This window comes from Strigops habroptila, chromosome 3, assembly GCF_004027225.2.
Source record: "Strigops habroptila isolate Jane chromosome 3, bStrHab1.2.pri, whole genome shotgun sequence".
Lineage (NCBI taxonomy): Eukaryota > Metazoa > Chordata > Aves > Psittaciformes > Psittacidae > Strigops > Strigops habroptila.
Window position 1 is genome coordinate 67623795 of NC_044279.2, and position 17380 is coordinate 67641174.

Below are 17380 nucleotides of genomic sequence, written 5' to 3' on the forward strand. Positions count from 1 at the left end.
CAGAGGCCAGCTTCCCACCATATCTTGTCCCCTTCTCTAGTTGCCAGGCCCAGCAGTAGCTCAGACCTCTGTAGGTCTTGCACAGGTATCTTCTGTGCCTTCCCCTCCCTTCACCCACCCCTCCCCCCCACAAGAGGCAGCTGGATCTGGGCCAGGTTTTGCCAGTCCTGGCAATATTCACTTGGCAATATGCACTATATGAATCACTTTTCCCTTCTGCAGAGCTTTTCTCTTGGCAAAGCTGTGTGTTGAAGTAGACTGATGAAGAAATTGCAGTAGGTTGCTTCACTTTAGACCACTACCATGACATTGATTGCAGACTTCCAGAAATCCAGAGATACTGAGATTCTGAGTCTGTTCTTGAAAATGAAATGTGAAATGTGCTCCTTATTGTAGTTCTCAGAGATGCCTGCACGCTATTCTGCTTTCTTTGTGTGCATCAAGAGTGCAGCTTCTCTCTGCCTCTCCATCAGTTTCTTTGCTATTCTGTTTTATTTGAAGATGCTATCAGTAGGACTAGATGATCTCCAGAGGTCCCTTCCAAACCTACTATTCTGTAATTCTCACAAAAAGAACTGGAATCCAAGAGATTCTTTCTACTTCATAGTTTATCTTAGATACTGATTTAGTCCTCAAACAAAACCACAGATTAGATGTTTGGAGGGCTAAGTATGGTCAAAAGAAGATAATGAAGCTTTAAGGAACTGCAAATAAAATAAATTAGGCCATGTTTTGCAAACAAAACCTTTCAAGTTTTTCATTATAGGTAGCTTTTATTTCTTTAGTGCTCTACATGACTTATAATGCTTATACATCATCGAAGAGGATACAAACACTCTTTCTATGTTAATTCTGGTCAGTTTTAATGCTTATGTTGGAACGCTATAGGAGGTGGTCCCAAACAGAAGGATTCTCTATTAAGCTCTTGAAACCATTTTATAACCTTGTGTGACTTTTTTCTTTCCTGTTTGCTCTGAGATTCCACCCTCTTACTTTGCAGGACTACCACTCCCAGAATTGGAGACATTCTGCAAAAGTTAGCTCCTTTCCTCAAGATGTATGGAGAGTATGTGAAGAATTTTGATAATGCAATGGAATTGGTGAAAACGTGGACTGAACGGTCACCTCAATTCAAATTCATTATTCAAGACATTCAGGTAATGCGGAGAATAATGTAGATCTCCAAGTAATACAAGCATATATAAAAATATATAGTTTATATAGGGTGAAAAAAGGATTAAAGAGAAAATGAAATACCAAATCCCTTAGAATTAAGGGTTGTTGGTTTTGTCTGCTTCATATTGCATTCTGCTTCTTCACCTTCTCCCTTCATATGTGCACAAATACTCCCACAAATCCAGACTTTCAGCCGCAAAATAAAGGACCTAACTAAAAAGGTTGAAACATGAGAAGACTGAAAGAATACTATTTTGTGTTATTTATCTTAAAACAGTATTTACTTTTGGTGTCTACAACAAAAATTAATATCAAGTGACCTATCAGTGCAATTACGGATCCTCACACTGAATCCATAAATACTGTGTTGGTTCGCACCGGTGCGGTTAACACAGAGCTTTATGCTGTCAAAGTAAGTATGAAATCAATGCTGAGGCACAAAAGGCAAAGAAAGCTTAGCAGTTCAGCAATGCGCAAGTCTTCAAAAGTGCTTTTTGTACCCTCTAGTGCTCCCTGTAGGTTTCTCTGTGAATTGGCAGGTATGTGTGTCTTAGGGCAGACTGAGCAGCTAGAGCTGGGGTAAGGTTTTTCTACTTAAATTTTACTGCTCAATGGGGTCTCGTGATTCGAAGCCAGGGAAGACAACGATGTGCATTTGAATAAAATCTTTTAATTGCATATAAGATTATGGAAATTAATATGCATCTTAAAACACTGCTGAGGGGGTCTACATTATAAATGAAACTCAGAGAAAGCTTTCCCTCAGCTAGGTAAAATACACCTTAGGAGGCCATTTAAGCAACTTTTTCTAATATGTGGTCATGAACTCTTCTTATTATTTCAGTAGTAATTCTCTTGTCTGAGTCATTACAAACCTAATTTAAAATACACGGGAATTTGGGAGATCTTTTGGATGCTTAGGAAAGTTTTTACAATTATTTTTAGGAAAGTATTTCTAATTATTTGGTTTGGTAAAGTAGTTCTATTTTCTTTCAGAAGATCTATCATGCATGTTTCAAAATATGTTACTTATGTTTCATCAATCATAACTTTTATTTTACTGTATCGTAATAACATTTTTGCCTGCTACATTGAAATATGTTTACAATTTTTTAGAAGGAAAAAGTGTGTGGAAATTTGACATTGCAACATCACATGCTAGAACCAGTACAACGCATTCCACGCTACGAGATGCTTCTAAAGGACTACCTAAGGAAATTGCCTCAGGATTCTCTAGACTGGAAAGATGCTGAAAGTAAATATCTTCTAGCCATTAAAAGAGCTGTAATAAGATATTAGTAAGAGGATACTGTGAATTAAAGATATTCTCTGGAAAAACAAAGTATAGAAGCCAAGTCCCTTAAAAGAATGACAGATTTTCTTTGGGGGAGTCATAGGATTCTTTGGGGGGGGAAAAAAAGAAGTGTTTGAATAGTGGATGAAGTTAATATAAAAGCTCTAAAGCCTTTAGTGTTCTCTTCCTGGAGTGCATAGGTTTCGCTTTAGTTTTGGATTAGTGCACAGGATTTATTTGCTTTGCAGATGATCAGGCGTTGTGGTGGTTTTTCTTTGGGGTTTTTTTTCTTGCTTTTGTTGGCATTTTGGTTTGCTTTATGCACATTTGGAATGTATGTCTGTAAAAAATGGAGTTACACTCATTATTGTATTTTTTCCTGTAGGAAAAAAGAACAGCCCATTTTTAAATTTATTCCCCCCTGTATTTACACAAGAACAGTTCAAGATATTTCCATGATTGTTCAAAATTACTTGCCAGATAATTTTTTTAAATACTTCATTGTTAGTACCATTACTGTAAATATTTGTAACGTGAGCTGTTTCAACTGAAAAATACAGTTTGATATTCTGGACTACTTTGTGAAAAGAGGGGAGAGAACCATGACTGGTCGTGTCATAAAAAGCGTGATTCTAAGTGCTGCAGCTCTAAAGTAATTGCAATAATTCTCTTCTGATCTTTCCAGATTATAGTTTATATTTGGTAGCTGACTTTCTTATGCTTTCCACTTTACCTTGATTATTTTTTATTGATAACTTAAGAAATTTATTATAGTGTGTAATTTACATAAAAATGGCAAATAGTTTTGTAGACTGATTTTTTTTTTTTTTTTTTTTTTTTTTTTCTCCTATGTAATATGTAAAAGTGCAGCTTTTTGGGTTTACTTTTTTGTATTCCTTCTGTCTAGAATCCCTGGAAATTATATCCACTGCAGCAAGTCACTCGAATAGTGCAATAAGAAAAATGGTAAATTATCTTTGTTTTCCTGGTCACTTTTTAATATATTAGATTTGAGTATTTGGTGAAGCTAGGAGCATGAAATGCAAATCTACTCAAAAAAGAGTTTCCTGGGTCAAAGTGATTGCTCCTACTTAATGTATTTATACAGCTCCTGGGAATGATAGACAAAATCTAGCATTGCACCTAATTCTTTAAAGTGGAAGGTGGGACAGGCTGGGTTCTTCTCCTGGCTCAAATAGGTGATACCACGCTGGACGTTTAATCCTTGTTTCATCCATGTCTGTCAGTGGAAGGGTAATGTTTGTAAAGAGTAGTTACTGTATCTCTGCAATATTAGGCTGGCATGATCGGCACTTCATTAGATATGTGAAATACTTTGGACAAGAAATAATGCAGACTGTGTGTGTAACTGTGGTTTTTAAAATTACCAAGGAAGTAACATTCCTAAAAGTACTTGTTACTGCATCAACTGATTTAATCAGCCTTTATGTCTGACCATACATAACAGGCATATATACGTTTTTCAAAGCTAACATTCTCCAGACTTACACAAGCTCCCATCATTTCATTTAAATATGTCTAAAGATCTGTGATTTTAATTAGTTTTATAACTGTATTTTCCCTGTAAAGGAGAATCTAAAGAAATTGTTAGAGATATACGAGATGCTGGGAGAAGAGGAAGACATTGTGAACCCTTCAAATGAACTGATAAAAGAAGGACAGATCCTTAAACTCGCTGCTCGTAATACGTCTGCTCAAGAACGGTATCTTTTTCTAGTAAGTGTGGTGGCCTGTGTTTGCGGGAGTAGCTGTATATCTTTCTAAATGTGAAAGAACTACCAAAGAGGGAGAGAAATCCTCTCTAGCTGATGTCAGTGCCTTTCCACTAGTGGTATTAGAGCATGAGTAAAACTTACACTGCTTACAGAAAGGCTTGAATGGAATGGCTAGAATGGAATACATGGTTTTAAATAAATAGAACCAGTATCCAGCAGCTCACTTTTACCTAAAGTGGCCGCTGATTATAAATTCAAGTCCTAGAGCACAAGAACTTTGATATTCTCATGTAATTGAAATGTAAAAGCTTAATATTCTAGTCCTGTTAGATTGTGTGTTGAGATCCCAGTAAAGTCTCATGGTCCTGTGGGAACTTGTTATCATGGCAGGTAATCTTCTTGTCAGGTGTGTGTGTCCCATCTTGGAACTAAAAAACTACAGCATGCCCCCTTACAACTCCCTTGGAAAAGTTTTGATATAGTTCATTGTTTTAAAAATTGCATAGTTCATGCATTAAAAACTGCTAATGCATTTGTGCTTATAAACCTCTGGCATTGCAAGTCTTTTGGTTAATAAAGACTCGTAACGGGTTGTTGAGCACAACTGCTTATCTGTGCTTCTAACAAAAAGAGAAATCATTGAATAGTAAGACCTCAAATGGGGCTAGACAGCTGGTTAAAGCAATGTGCACTGCATATGAGAGCTGACAAGTTCAAATGTGCTGTATGTGTGATACAGATTAAGCAATAGGCTAGACAGGATTTCTATGAAAAAAGATTTAACCAAAGTGAGTTTCTCTTTAATAATTAATTTTGAGAAAAATGTGAGGGGAAAAAATGTGAGAAAATGAAACATTATAGATCTAATTTAATAACTGTGCTTCTAGGCTGGGGCTTTAGACATTTAAATATTATTTAAAGTTCTAATCTTTAATAAAGGAATCTTTAATAAAGGAATATATCTTCCTTTAATAAAGGAATATATCTTTGTCTTGCTCATTTTTATTATTATTTTTTCCTATGATATTCAGGGTTTCAGTGAATAAAAACTAAGAAATGTTCTTCTGTCTTGGAGAAAAGACACATAATTTCCTCAAATAATATTAGTTACAACTTCTACAAGTCCAAATTATTTTGGTACAGGGTAAATAGAAATATATACAGTGAGGAAAACAGTTCTTATTTTTCAGTTTAAAGTAGGCGTTGCAGAACTGGGGCATAAGAATGGGGTTTTCTAACAAAAGCTGCACAGTGCTATAAAATAACCAGTCTGAGAATAGTTGATAATAAATGCTATGGAGATTGCTCTGCATATACCATCGTTCATCCACTGAAGGTGTCCTTTAATCTTATTTCTAAACAAGTAAGAAAAAGAAGTAGTCTTGCATTAGAACTTTGTCTTTCTTGTATATCAGTTGAGTGGGAAAGAGCCTGCTTTCTCACCCACTAAGTCTAGCTTTGTGATACCATCCTGCTCTCAGTAGAAACTGTGTCTTTATCAATGTTTTTGTTAATGCAAACCCATGCATTTATTTTTTCCCCAGTTTAACAATATGTTGCTCTACTGCGTCCCCAAATTCAGCCTGGTAGGATCAAAGTTCTCGGTTCGAACCAGAGTTGGCATAGATGGTATGAAGATTATAGAAACTCATAATGAAGAATATCCACACACTTTCCAAGTGTCTGGAAAAGAGCGAACACTGGAGTTGCAGGCCAGGTAAGCAGTCTTTTTTGTCTAGCTTTTGGAGGATTAAATATACGCATGAAAAAGAGTGGACTAATAGAAGTAGAGAAAGAGGCAGGGGGCTTCATCTTAGTATCAGAGTTTTGAAAATAGCCTAGGCTGCCAACCTGAATTCACTGCTTAGTGGTTGCAAACTTGTGAAAGCCTAAAATCATGCTTTTGTTTTCTGTTTGTTTTTTTTTGTTTTTTTTTTTTTAAGATGGACAGTTAATTAATATTGTTTAAATTTAAATTCCTGAGAATCACTTCAGAAGCTTTTGCAAGAAGTTTTTGATAGTGAGATCATGTTTCCTGAACTAGTTTTGGACTAATGTTTCAAATATTTCTTTTAGTTCTGAACAAGATAAGGAAGAATGGATAAAGGTAAATTTATCTACATTCTCTATTTTTTAAACATTTTTTTCACTGAAGCAATCAGAAAAGTAATATTCATATTTTCCAGCTGTAGCTTTCCTCTGCTAATTAATAACTGGTAAGAATGCAGAGAATCTGTTTTAAATGTTGTGTGTTTGAGGGATTTCTCCACTGTTTCCTCAGGCACTTCAGAATACGATAGAAGCTTTTCAGCAGAGGAATGAAACTTTCAGAAACGCTATTGCTAAAGAATATGAAGACATGCCTGTTGAGGTATCTGTAAGTTGCTGTTATTCCTTTGTAACCTTCTTAGTACCCATTTTGTTCTTCAATAACTGAGAAAACATTAGCAGAAACTTTGTTTGCAAGGTCTTCATTCTTATAGCAGAGGAATTATGAAGTAGTCATCTTGTTGGTAATTGTTTTTCTTCATAATGCCAAATCTTATAAGCAAGCCTCTTTTTTTTTTTAATCCCTTGTAACATGTAACAGAGCACCCTTTCAGTGATGCATAATGATTTTTGACTGGCTTCTTTGTTATTTCTTGTATATATTTCAAAATGCATCTTGAGCTGTGATTTGCTATTTCCTTTCCAGAGGAAGAGAATAATTATTTTCTCTATTTAAAGCACTGCACAACTTTTTATACTGGCTTTTTTATTCTCTCCCCCTCCTCCTGGCCCCATTCAGAACGCTGAGCTTGGAAAGAGAGCACCAAGGTGGATACGAGACAATGAAGTAACCATGTGCATGAAATGCAAGGAGCCCTTTAATGCACTGACAAGGAGAAGGCACCACTGCCGAGCATGTGGACATGTAAGTGTAAAACCCCAGCTGCTGTAGCTGGTGAGCAGGCTTGGGAATGGGTCTAAGCACCTGCTTGACTTCTGGTGCCTGCTTGTTATGCTGCAGAGTTTGTTGCTGTGCTTGTGGCCGAAAGGGGAGAAGCTATGTGTAGCACACCACAAAGGATCTTCTATCTGCTTTAGTTAGCATTGTAAATTTGGAAGTAATTTGGAGCAGCGGAAGATGAGTTTGTAAAATGTTCCAAGCCCCCGGACATACTATACTGTTGTTTCTGAGTGGCTTCCACTGACCTCAACAGTTTCATGACCTCAACAGTTTCAAGACCATATTAAACTGGTATAAGGCAGCAGTATACTGGGCAGCACTGGCTGCCTCCTCTTCCCATTCTGCTACTTCCTCACTCCTAGTCACAAGAAGATCATGTAGCCCTGCAGTTTTTCACTGGGTTAGCTCGGAGCTGTTCCCAGCTGGGTTCAGCATGTAACTGGGTGAACACGCATGAAGCATCAGGGAAGCAGAGAACTTAGGATGGGGAGAGAATATTACTGCTGTTTTCCAAGTATGATGCTATGGTAACGTGTTGCTTTAAAGCAACCGTGAAATAGTGGTATGACTTGAGAGTTTTCAGAAGTTAACAAAAGAGCAAATATCCCATGCTTTCTGTTCTTGCCATCCAGCAGCTATGCCTTTCTCCAGCAGATGGTAGTGCAGGCCCAGGTTTAATACTTCTCTTACAGATTATCTTGCATGATTTCTTCATAATATTTTTATGTGGCATGAAGGCTTATTCCGTTCACAGTGCTGCTTTTTTGCTTTGCAGTATACGAGAGACTTTTTCAGAAGCTCTAAGTTATTGATTATACAGTTGTAATCTGTTTTGTGGGTTTTGTTTTGGTTTGGGGTTTTTTTCCCCCCAGATCATTATTGTCTTAAAACTTGTCTGTTAATCTTAAGATCACACCCTTCCTTTTTATTCACCCTTTTGTTCAGAATCCTAACTAACTTCCCTCTATTGTAGTTCTATCACATCTCCTTGCACTTTAATTTTAAAACTTCCCCCCCCCCCAATGGAAATTACTATGGGTCACTGGTGTTTTTCCAGCAGTGACTAATTGAGAATATTTCAGTAGTATTCTCTAGAGATATTAGTTGAAGGTAATGTTATAGATTAGTACTGCAAAACCCTGGTCCACAATAAAATTTTGTTCAGGTGTTTGGTCCAAGTCCATTTGTCTACCTTTCTTTCTTGAAATAATTTCACTCATATTTTTTATGCAGGGCATCTTTTTCATCTGAAAGAGCATTTCTGTGGAAAAACATTTCTAATGAAATAACTTCTTTCAGAGCTCTCATGCATTGCAGTTTTATGCATATAAATATACAGTGAGAAGAAAAATCATTGTGATATTGGCTTATTTATTCTGTGTACTTATAAACAGATTACAAAACTGTAAATCTAATAGCAAGTTAAAAAAATATCTATTTCTTATTTTAGTATTGTTTTTATCAATAAAGTGCATCTCAGTTGTACATTTCTGAGGCTATGTAGAGAAAGAAAACGCGTAAATGTAGCTTTTCAGGTTGGCATCTTAACAAACTGGAAAGGATTTTCTTCTAGGAAACTGGAAGATTTTCTTTCTGTAGCATGGCTTGTGCTATATTCTGAGTCTATTTCTGACTTTAACCTACAGATAGAATTGAAAGCCTAATGTGATTTTATGGAAAGTACAAAGTTTTACTAGGTAAATAGTAAAAAATGCTTCTAATTAAGAAACAGTGGCACAAATTTGGAAAATCATTATTTTCAATTAGATTATTAATGATATGTCATAAAGGCATTATCTTTCTTGTTCTGTATAATGAAACAATGTATTACTAAGTAGAGAAAATAATACTGATTTTTAATTAAATTGTTTTCATAATTTTTATATACGTTATCCTTTTTTCTAAGGTGGTTTGCTGGAAATGTTCTGATTACAAGGCACATCTTGAATATGATGGCAATAAATTGAACAAAGTCTGTAAAGACTGCTATCATGTTATAACTGGTTGTACAGACAGTGAAGAAAAGAAGAAGAAAGGCATCCTGGAGGTATGTCATTTAAAAACCATATATGTGCATAGATGCAGTTTCAATTCATCAGTAAGTAAAACCTGGTAGCATTCCTGAAGGGCTGTTTTCTGTTTGACAAATAAAAGGTATGTGGACCAAATTCATCCTGTCCAATAGATTTTGGTTTTCACCACTAATCTTTCACAATACTACATTTTTTCTTAATTTTTGTATTTTATTTTTTTAAGGGGGAATTATGAACCTTAGAGCTTTTTTACTTCTTTCCAGTTACATCAGCAGATGTGATAAAACATTACCTTTCCTTACAAATCTTCAGTTTTTCTTCTTCTGCACTTAAGCTGTCATAGCATAAAAACCACTGCTACTGCAATGATTCTTGACAACATATACCCAAACTGAAAGAACTGGGGAGGGAGGCGAGTGGAATAGGGGACAAATTTGCTATTCCAAGTCTGAGAAGTAAAATACTTTTCTGATCAGTGTATATGCAATGTACCTGTAAGTCATCAAGTTGCTCTCAGCTTTTGACATCTAAAAATGCAAGGTCTCAATCAGACAATAAAGAGCTATGTTTCTCTTAGGACTGCAGGAGAAATAGGCACCTTAAAATTGCAATTAAGCAATTGCATATTTCTTAAATCCTTTAGAAATTAGGATTTAGAAATCCTTAAAGGCCCTTTACAGGCCCTTTTAAAACTCCTGACTTATATTAGGGAAAGATCATCCTAATTTTGTCAAGACATATTTATCTTGAGATGTAGTAGAGAGGGATTTACCCTTGAGCTAATACCAACAGCAAAAGAAGACAAAAATAAGACACAGGTTGTAATTCCATATACAGGTGTTGATCCATGTTGGTTTGACTATACTCTCCTAAATGAGAAACAGTAAGGACTGCAAAACTCCTCTAGCTTACCTTATAGTCAAAAGCCTGCTCTTTCTTGGCATGGTGCCTTTTTTAAGGTAGCTAAGGAGCTACAGAGTCTCTTAGAAAGGTCTGTCTGCTTGCTGTGTCTCATGACAGCAGAGCGGTTAGTATCATGTTGCAGCAGCCAGACAGCATCACCACATAGGAGAGAAAAAATGTATGCAAGGGAACTTTAACATATGATCATTTTGTGTTCTTTCTGATCTTCTCAGGCTCACTATTTTACCCAAATAGCATGTAATTTTGTCTTCAGTTTTTAAGCAATTCACCTAATCTTTCCCTATGTGCTTGCATTCTTATGTTATTCTTAAAAATATGTTTGCATCTGATCCTGCCATAATATTTTGAGTGCCAAAATAGTGGTTGTCATATTGGATAGTTGTTAGCACTTAAATGCCTGACATGATGTTATTTAGAAATCAGACATTGTTGTAGATACTAAGATACAGAGAAAGGCTATCTGTGGAGGCAAAATTAAACTTAGAGTGATCTAGAAGTGTATAATCCAAAATTATTGATGAAAGAAGGAACAGATTACACATGTTAAGGGAGTACATGTTGTGATCCTAAGTATGTAATATATAAATATTTTCCATAAACCCAGTCCTTCATGATCTTACTTGGGTATTCGCTCAAGTTTTTTTGCAGATTCTATCCAAGGTTTTATATGAATGGTGATGAATTTCTGCATTTCTGTTCTCTGTTTTTAGTCTGTATTTCAGGAAAGTTTATTTTCCTTTTTATGCTTTATACTCTCTCCTAGATTGAATCTGCAGAAGTTTCTGGAAATAGTGTTATATGCAGCTTTCTTCAGTACATGGAAAAATCAAAGCCCTGGCAGAAAGCATGGTGTGTTATACCCAAGCAGGAAGCTCTTGTGCTGTACATGTATGGTGCTCCACAGGTATGTGCAGAGAAAGAGAAGTCTAATAGTTTAGGAATAGACGAAAGACCCAATTGCTTTCATCAACCTGTATAGTAAATGAGAGTTAGCAGGCAAATTAGTTGTCTATTCTTAATCAAGAATTTCTTCTTCTTAGGATGTTAAAGCTCTCGCTACAATTCCACTTCTGGGCTATACAGTAGATGACACTCCAAGAAGTGCTGACCTCCCACACAGCTTCAAACTGACCCAGTCTAAGTCTGTGCACAGCTTTGCTGCAGACAATGAGGAACTAAAACAGAAGTGGCTAAAAGTTATCCATTTAGCTGTAAAAGGTGAGACACCAGAATGTCGAAATGAACTGCAAGTGAATTTAGAAGAGCAATCTGAATCTTCTAAAACTTGTGAATGCTGAAGCTCAAGAACACATGGTATTTTTGAAAGATTTCAACTGAATTTGTGGTTAACCTTTGTGTTAACTGTTCTTAGCTCAATCAAGAAATCTTACAACCGTACACATCTTAGCACTTTATGTTTGGGAAAAATTCTGGTCTTTTTAGGGATCTTTTTCTTATATTTATGTTCTGTCAATAAAAGTGATGTACAGGTCCATTTCAGAGACTTTTTTAAAAAAATGTGAATGCTATTAAAAATACTAACTTTACTGTACTTGTTTGTCATGATACAACTTTTTTTGAAAATCCAGTTGCTCTTGGTTAATGTTTGCAACTTTCATTAAGAATGCAAATACTGAAGCTTCCTACTTACACGTTAGGACTTGCAACAGGATAAAAGATATACCTCCACATTGCCAAAATAGATCTGTAGTTAAATATGCAGGGACAGTTTGGTTTAATGTATGTAGTTTATAGATTAAATTCCACAGATCTGTACATATGTTGTATTCACTTGTCTCTTTCTAATTAAAGTAATGCAAATTGCTTTCACAGGTATATTGGCTTTTAAAGTTTCAATTTATCAAGGAAACAATCTATTGATTTTTCAATCTAGAAATGAATACCGAAAATATGAGAGAATAATATATAATATATGTACAGTATTAAAAATGTTCACTTCTTGATCATTGCTTTGATTTCATGATACTGGGTTCCTGTTAGTGGATAATTTATTTAAAAGGCATGTTTTCTATTTGAAATTAAACACAGATCTAAATTAACAAATACTGTTCAGTGATTTGTTTTAATAGCTGACACTTAATGATCTTGATATTTTTCTGCATCAAAAAAATAGCAGTAATGTAAGTGGCATGCAATGGACAAGTAAGTTCCAGTTGTGTTTAAAAGAGTAGTTGCTTTTCTTCAGTGTCCTATCAGTGTTTTCTTTTAAGAGTGCAGTAGTTCATTACTCAAATGCAGTATGTGGTTTGAGAAGAGCAACAGATTCTAGAAACCTTCTGGGAACATGAGTTTTGGCTATTATGGTTTTTGGAACAAAAGAACATTTTCAACTTCAGCCTTTTAATTTTTGTGGAAGATTAGATACTGTAATATTTATGACAACAATCTTCAAGAACTATTGTTGTAAAGTGGAACCTGCTTTATACGAATTTAGTATGAAGTCTGAGCCAGCAAACCTCAAGTTAACTATCAAGTTAACAATCTCAAATCTCAAGTTAACTAACATTATTTGCATTGCACTTATGGCAATAAGGACTTGTTGGCTTTATGGTGTTAGGTCCCTCATGAGCTTTCATTCCTATTAGGGTTTTTATACATAGACGCAAATGACCTCCCTAAATTTTTAACTCTAACATCCTTGGATGAAATATGACAAATTCGGAGGTAGTGATTGACTATCAAGTAGACAATTAAAATCATTGCTATGTTTTCTGACCCCTGAAAGGAAGGAAAATATGTAGCTTCTATAATTAACTTGTCATAAGAACATTCAGGAGTCTTACTTCTTGATATAATTGCAGTCTGTATTTTAAATCATGTCAAGCTGAAGAGCTCAGTTTCAAGTTCAGTTTTGTTAATAACATGAGGGCAGATTTAAATTGTTGCTTCTTTATAGTGAGATTTCCAAAGTTACTCTTTACACTGTAAGAAAATAAAAAACAACAAACCCAACTCATTTAGCATTTAACAAGGGATTGTTAAAGTAACCTCTGTTTTTAGTGTCAAGCATATATGAGTACATGGTGTCTATCATTCTTTGATAAGAAGAATGTCATGCACCTTAATGTTAGTGGGCTGGATTTTGCTCTCACCTGCACAGATCTGCCTTTAGACTTCAAAGCTTCACACTAGTTTTAGTAATTTTCAGGACACGGCACTGTAGAGTAATTCTACAACTGACTTTGTGACTGTCAGTTCTGGATTTTTCCTTGGGTGCAGAATAATCCAGATTATTCTGCATGTAACCCTAGTATTACTTTTATCTGATATGCAAATGCTTCTGTAATTCATTTTTAGTTACTTCTGTCAGCTGTATTTACCTTTAGTTACAGGCAGCTTGAGCCCATTTTGATTCACGCTGGTGAGTACAATCAAATCTTCACTAAGGTCTCCCTAGCTAGTACGCGTTATTTTGTGTATTTTTATGTTATTTTTGTTATTTGTGTTATTTTTGGCAAGGGATGGGGGAACATTCAGTAAGCAAGAGCAAGTTTCTGTGGCTAACTTGCTTTCATAGTCATCTCCTGAAAGTGGGTATTTTCTAAGAAAGTCTCAGATGCAGTTGTGAAATCTGTAGAGTCATCTTGCCACATCCCAGTGCACAAAACCTTTGTTTCTCATGTTCAAGTTGTTGAGTGTAAGGGGAGGAGTTGCCTTAAAGGAGTCTCAAGATAATATGGACTGAGCTGTACTGAAAATAATATGATGGTATGACTGTAATCATAGAATCATTTAGGTTGGAAAAGACCTTTAAGATCAACTGCTTCCCTGGGCAACCTGTTCCAGTGCTTGACAACTCTTTCGGTGAAGAAATTTTTCCTAATATCCAATCTAAACCTCCCTGGCACAACTCGAGGCCATCTCCTCTTGTCTTATTGCTTGTTACCTTGGAAAAGAGACCAACATCCACCTTGCTACAACCTCCTTTCAGGTAGTTGTAGAGAGCAATAAAGTCTCTCCTTTTCTCCAGGCTAACCAACTGCAGTTCCCTCAGCTGCTCCTCATAAGACTTGTGCTCTAGATCCTTTAGCAGCTTTGTTGCCCTTCTTTGGACATGCTCTGGCACCTCAGTGTCTTTCTTTGAGTGAGGGGCCCAAAACTGAACACAGTATTTGGGGTGTGGCCTCCACACCTCGAATACTGTGCAGGAGCTTGAGGTGCTGAGTCCTGCACACCTCCACTGTGCAAGACTCAGCAAAGTGCTCAGTACAGGGGGACAATCACTTCCTTGGCCCTGCTGGCTATGCTATTGTTGATACAGGCCAGGATGCTGTTGGCCTTCTTGGCTGCCTGGGCGCAAGATGGTTCATGTTCAGCTCCGTCAGTGAGCACCTCCAGGTCCTTTCCCACCGAGCAGCTTTCCAGCCACTCTTCCCTAAGTCTGGAGCCTGGTGTTGTTGAGACCCAAATGCAGGACCCAGCACTTTGCCTTTTTGAACCTCATGCAATTGGCCACAGCCCATTGATCCAGCCTGTCCAGATCCCTTGCAGAGTCTTCCAATCCTCCAGCAGATCAACACTCCCACCCAACTTGGTGTTGCATATTACATTCTCTTTTCTAAACTCCTGCAAATTTAATTCTGAGCCAAGTAGGAAGACCTATTCCAGCTAAATTATTAGAAGCATCAATTTCTGGGCCGCCTTATTTGTTGTAGTGGTACTGAGTTGCTGAAGCTGCTTGAATGGTTTCAGCATCTCACAGACAAAGCCCTGCATTTGGGTATAAACAATTTGAAATGAACATAGCATTGAGAGTTATTTATTTGGATGTTAGCCTCATGTTTACTCTCAGCCTTTTAAGTTTAGATAGTGTGAGATATTTTATTTATCCTAGTGAAACCTATTTCATGTTCATATAGTCAGTTGCTTGGTCAGAATTGTTCTCTTCCGATTCAGAATGTCTTGGCACTCAAATGTATGATTCTGTGTGTATTTTGTAGGGAAAGTATATACCCACAGTATTAAAGTATAAAAGATGAAGATGTTGCTTCTAGATTTAACCACCCTAACTGTTTTACTCCATTCTCCACAGACAAGCCCCCCTACAGCATCCAAAACTCTTTAAATTGTAAATTATGACCTCAGAGGAACAAATTCAAAGTAGTAACTGCTGTGGTTTAATTATCGTGACAAGAGCAGTCAAATTAAAACTACCATTCTAGCAAGGTATAGGCTGTCTCCACTTCAGACGGGTTGGGGTTTTTTTTTTATTTTTTTCTTTTAAGGCATTAAATTTATTAGCATAAAGCTGTGTGTGTAAGAAATAAACTATAACTGAGCATTTATTCATAATACATGAATGTATGTGAATGGCTTTTCTGCATTATTTAAGCTTTGTAATTCTTACGTTCAAGAAATTCTTGTTTCTCACTTTAAAAGTGATCAGACTTTTGTGCAATTTAAAGCAGATCAACAATTATTTTGTGTGGGTTTATCTGTGTTCGACTAGAACAATGGCTCAATTTTATCATTAATATGTTTGGAAGATGTTAATGTAGTTTTCAAAATTACTTAATATTTTTCCCCTGAGATGAAAAAATAGTGTATCATGACATCTGCATGTTATCACCATTCTTCCAGATCCTCTAAAAATTCTTTTCAAGTATCAGGTACACTGCTTGGTTGAAGAGCTACTGCAAAATCTATAGCATCTAGTCCGTTCAAATCCCTTTGCACTGGTAGTTTTGTTTATTCTAACATGTATTTAATTTTAATATGCAAAATAGATATGGGAATACAAAACGTTGTCTTTTATTTGGAGTAGAATATTAAACAACTTTACATGCATACAATGTATAGTGGCATCTTTTTATGCAAAACCATCTCAAAGTGCTTTATAAATCTCCTCAAAGATTCTAAATCCCTTTCATAGAAAAGAGATTTTTATTCTTCATATTTTTGAATTGTGGATGAAGCCAAGGCACTGAGTAAATGTGGAATCATTTCACTACCACCTGAGTAATTTTAGATGAGGTTATAGAAGTATGCTCCAAAGAATTGCAAGTGGAGTCAGGAGGAAAAAAAAAAAATAATTATATCTATATATATAAAATAAGTGGTAAAGATATGGAATACTTGGCAGGTTCTTCGGAGTTTGTTGGTTTCTTGTTTGCTGAGGGTTTTTTTTAAACCTACATCACCACAACTAGTATAAAAACTGGTCAGCTTTTCATTTCAAGATAAAATTAAATAAAATGAACAGAGGGTAGTGGTTCTTTACATTGAGGGGAACTCTTTCAGGAAAGAAATATACATTCCATGTCGAAATAATTCGAAGCAACAAAAAGGAGCTTTCTACATAAATCTTTTCAGCAGGTGTAAACTAGCATAGCTCCTGCTGGAGCTATTATACCTTCAGTGATTTAAATTCATTATATAGAAACACTTGTGGAAAATCAAGCTTTTACCAGTTTGAGAGCTGCTGACTTACTGTGTCTCATCTGGAATCACAGTGCTCAGCTGGGTTTCATTTGGAGATAATTGATGTAGGAGTGAATGTAAACAACTGGAAGTATATATCCAAAAATAAATGATTGGAGAAGAAAAATAATTTTGTAGTAGAATTGACTATCCTTAACATAAATCCAGTGGTGAAATGGGTATTCTTAGTCTGTGGTGTACTGTTGTTTGAAATCTGAAATGAAATATATGGAGTTACATTTTTTTCTCCAGTCTGTGGCCCTATTGGTATGAGGAACTTACCTAGCTGGTTCTGCCCCATGGGTCTGTAGTGAAGTATGCTCCTTGGGTAGTTTAAATCTGCCAGTCAGATTGTTTCCTAAAATCCTGTTCCCTTAACAGAACATAACATTAACTTAATGATTGTATATATGTGTCTATATACACATATGTATGTGTGTGTATATGTATATATGTGTATTTATATATTTGAGACTATTATTCAGATGACCTGTTTTCAAGCAGTATTTTCCAATCAAAAAGCACACTGTGCTGCATTCAAAATATAATGTATATTGACTGTGTTGAGTATGCTTTTCAGAAGAAAAATATCGACAAAGTAGATCTACTTTTGTGGCATGTTTACTATTTTGGCCTAATTAAAAAACAAAACAAAAATATCCACCCAGAAACCCAACAACAACAAAACCCCAAACACTCTAAATTCAGCAAGGCACTCAATCTGCCTCCTTTAAAACCTTGTGATTAAATTTCTTCCCAGACTCAACTATGGCATTTTACTTTCACTCCTTCCTCTTCCTAGCATAAATGAATGTAGAATGTGGTT

General features: G+C 35.9%; 1 protein-coding gene across 6 annotated transcripts in view; it reads left to right on the forward strand.

Annotated features, from left to right (window-relative positions):
* Positions 1–11949, forward strand: part of FGD4 (FYVE, RhoGEF and PH domain containing 4) — a 105578-nt gene extending 93629 nt beyond the window's left edge. For 5 of the 6 annotated variants that reach the window (XM_030479558.1, XM_030479561.1, XM_030479562.1 and 2 more), the window contains 11 exons: positions 1001–1157; positions 2293–2431; positions 3378–3436; positions 4061–4207; positions 5751–5923; positions 6283–6313; positions 6488–6583; positions 6995–7120; positions 9063–9203; positions 10877–11017; positions 11154–11949. In XM_030479558.1, the coding sequence (XP_030335418.1) occupies positions 1001–1157; positions 2293–2431; positions 3378–3436; positions 4061–4207; positions 5751–5923; positions 6283–6313; positions 6488–6583; positions 6995–7120; positions 9063–9203; positions 10877–11017; positions 11154–11411 (1468 nt within the window). In that variant the 3' untranslated portion in view covers positions 11412–11949. The remainder of the gene's footprint in view (positions 1–1000; positions 1158–2292; positions 2432–3377; positions 3437–4060; positions 4208–5750; positions 5924–6282; positions 6314–6487; positions 6584–6994; positions 7121–9062; positions 9204–10876; positions 11018–11153) is intronic. The other variant, XM_030479559.1, reaches the window with a different exon arrangement.
* Positions 11950–17380: the final 5431 nt, after the last annotated feature.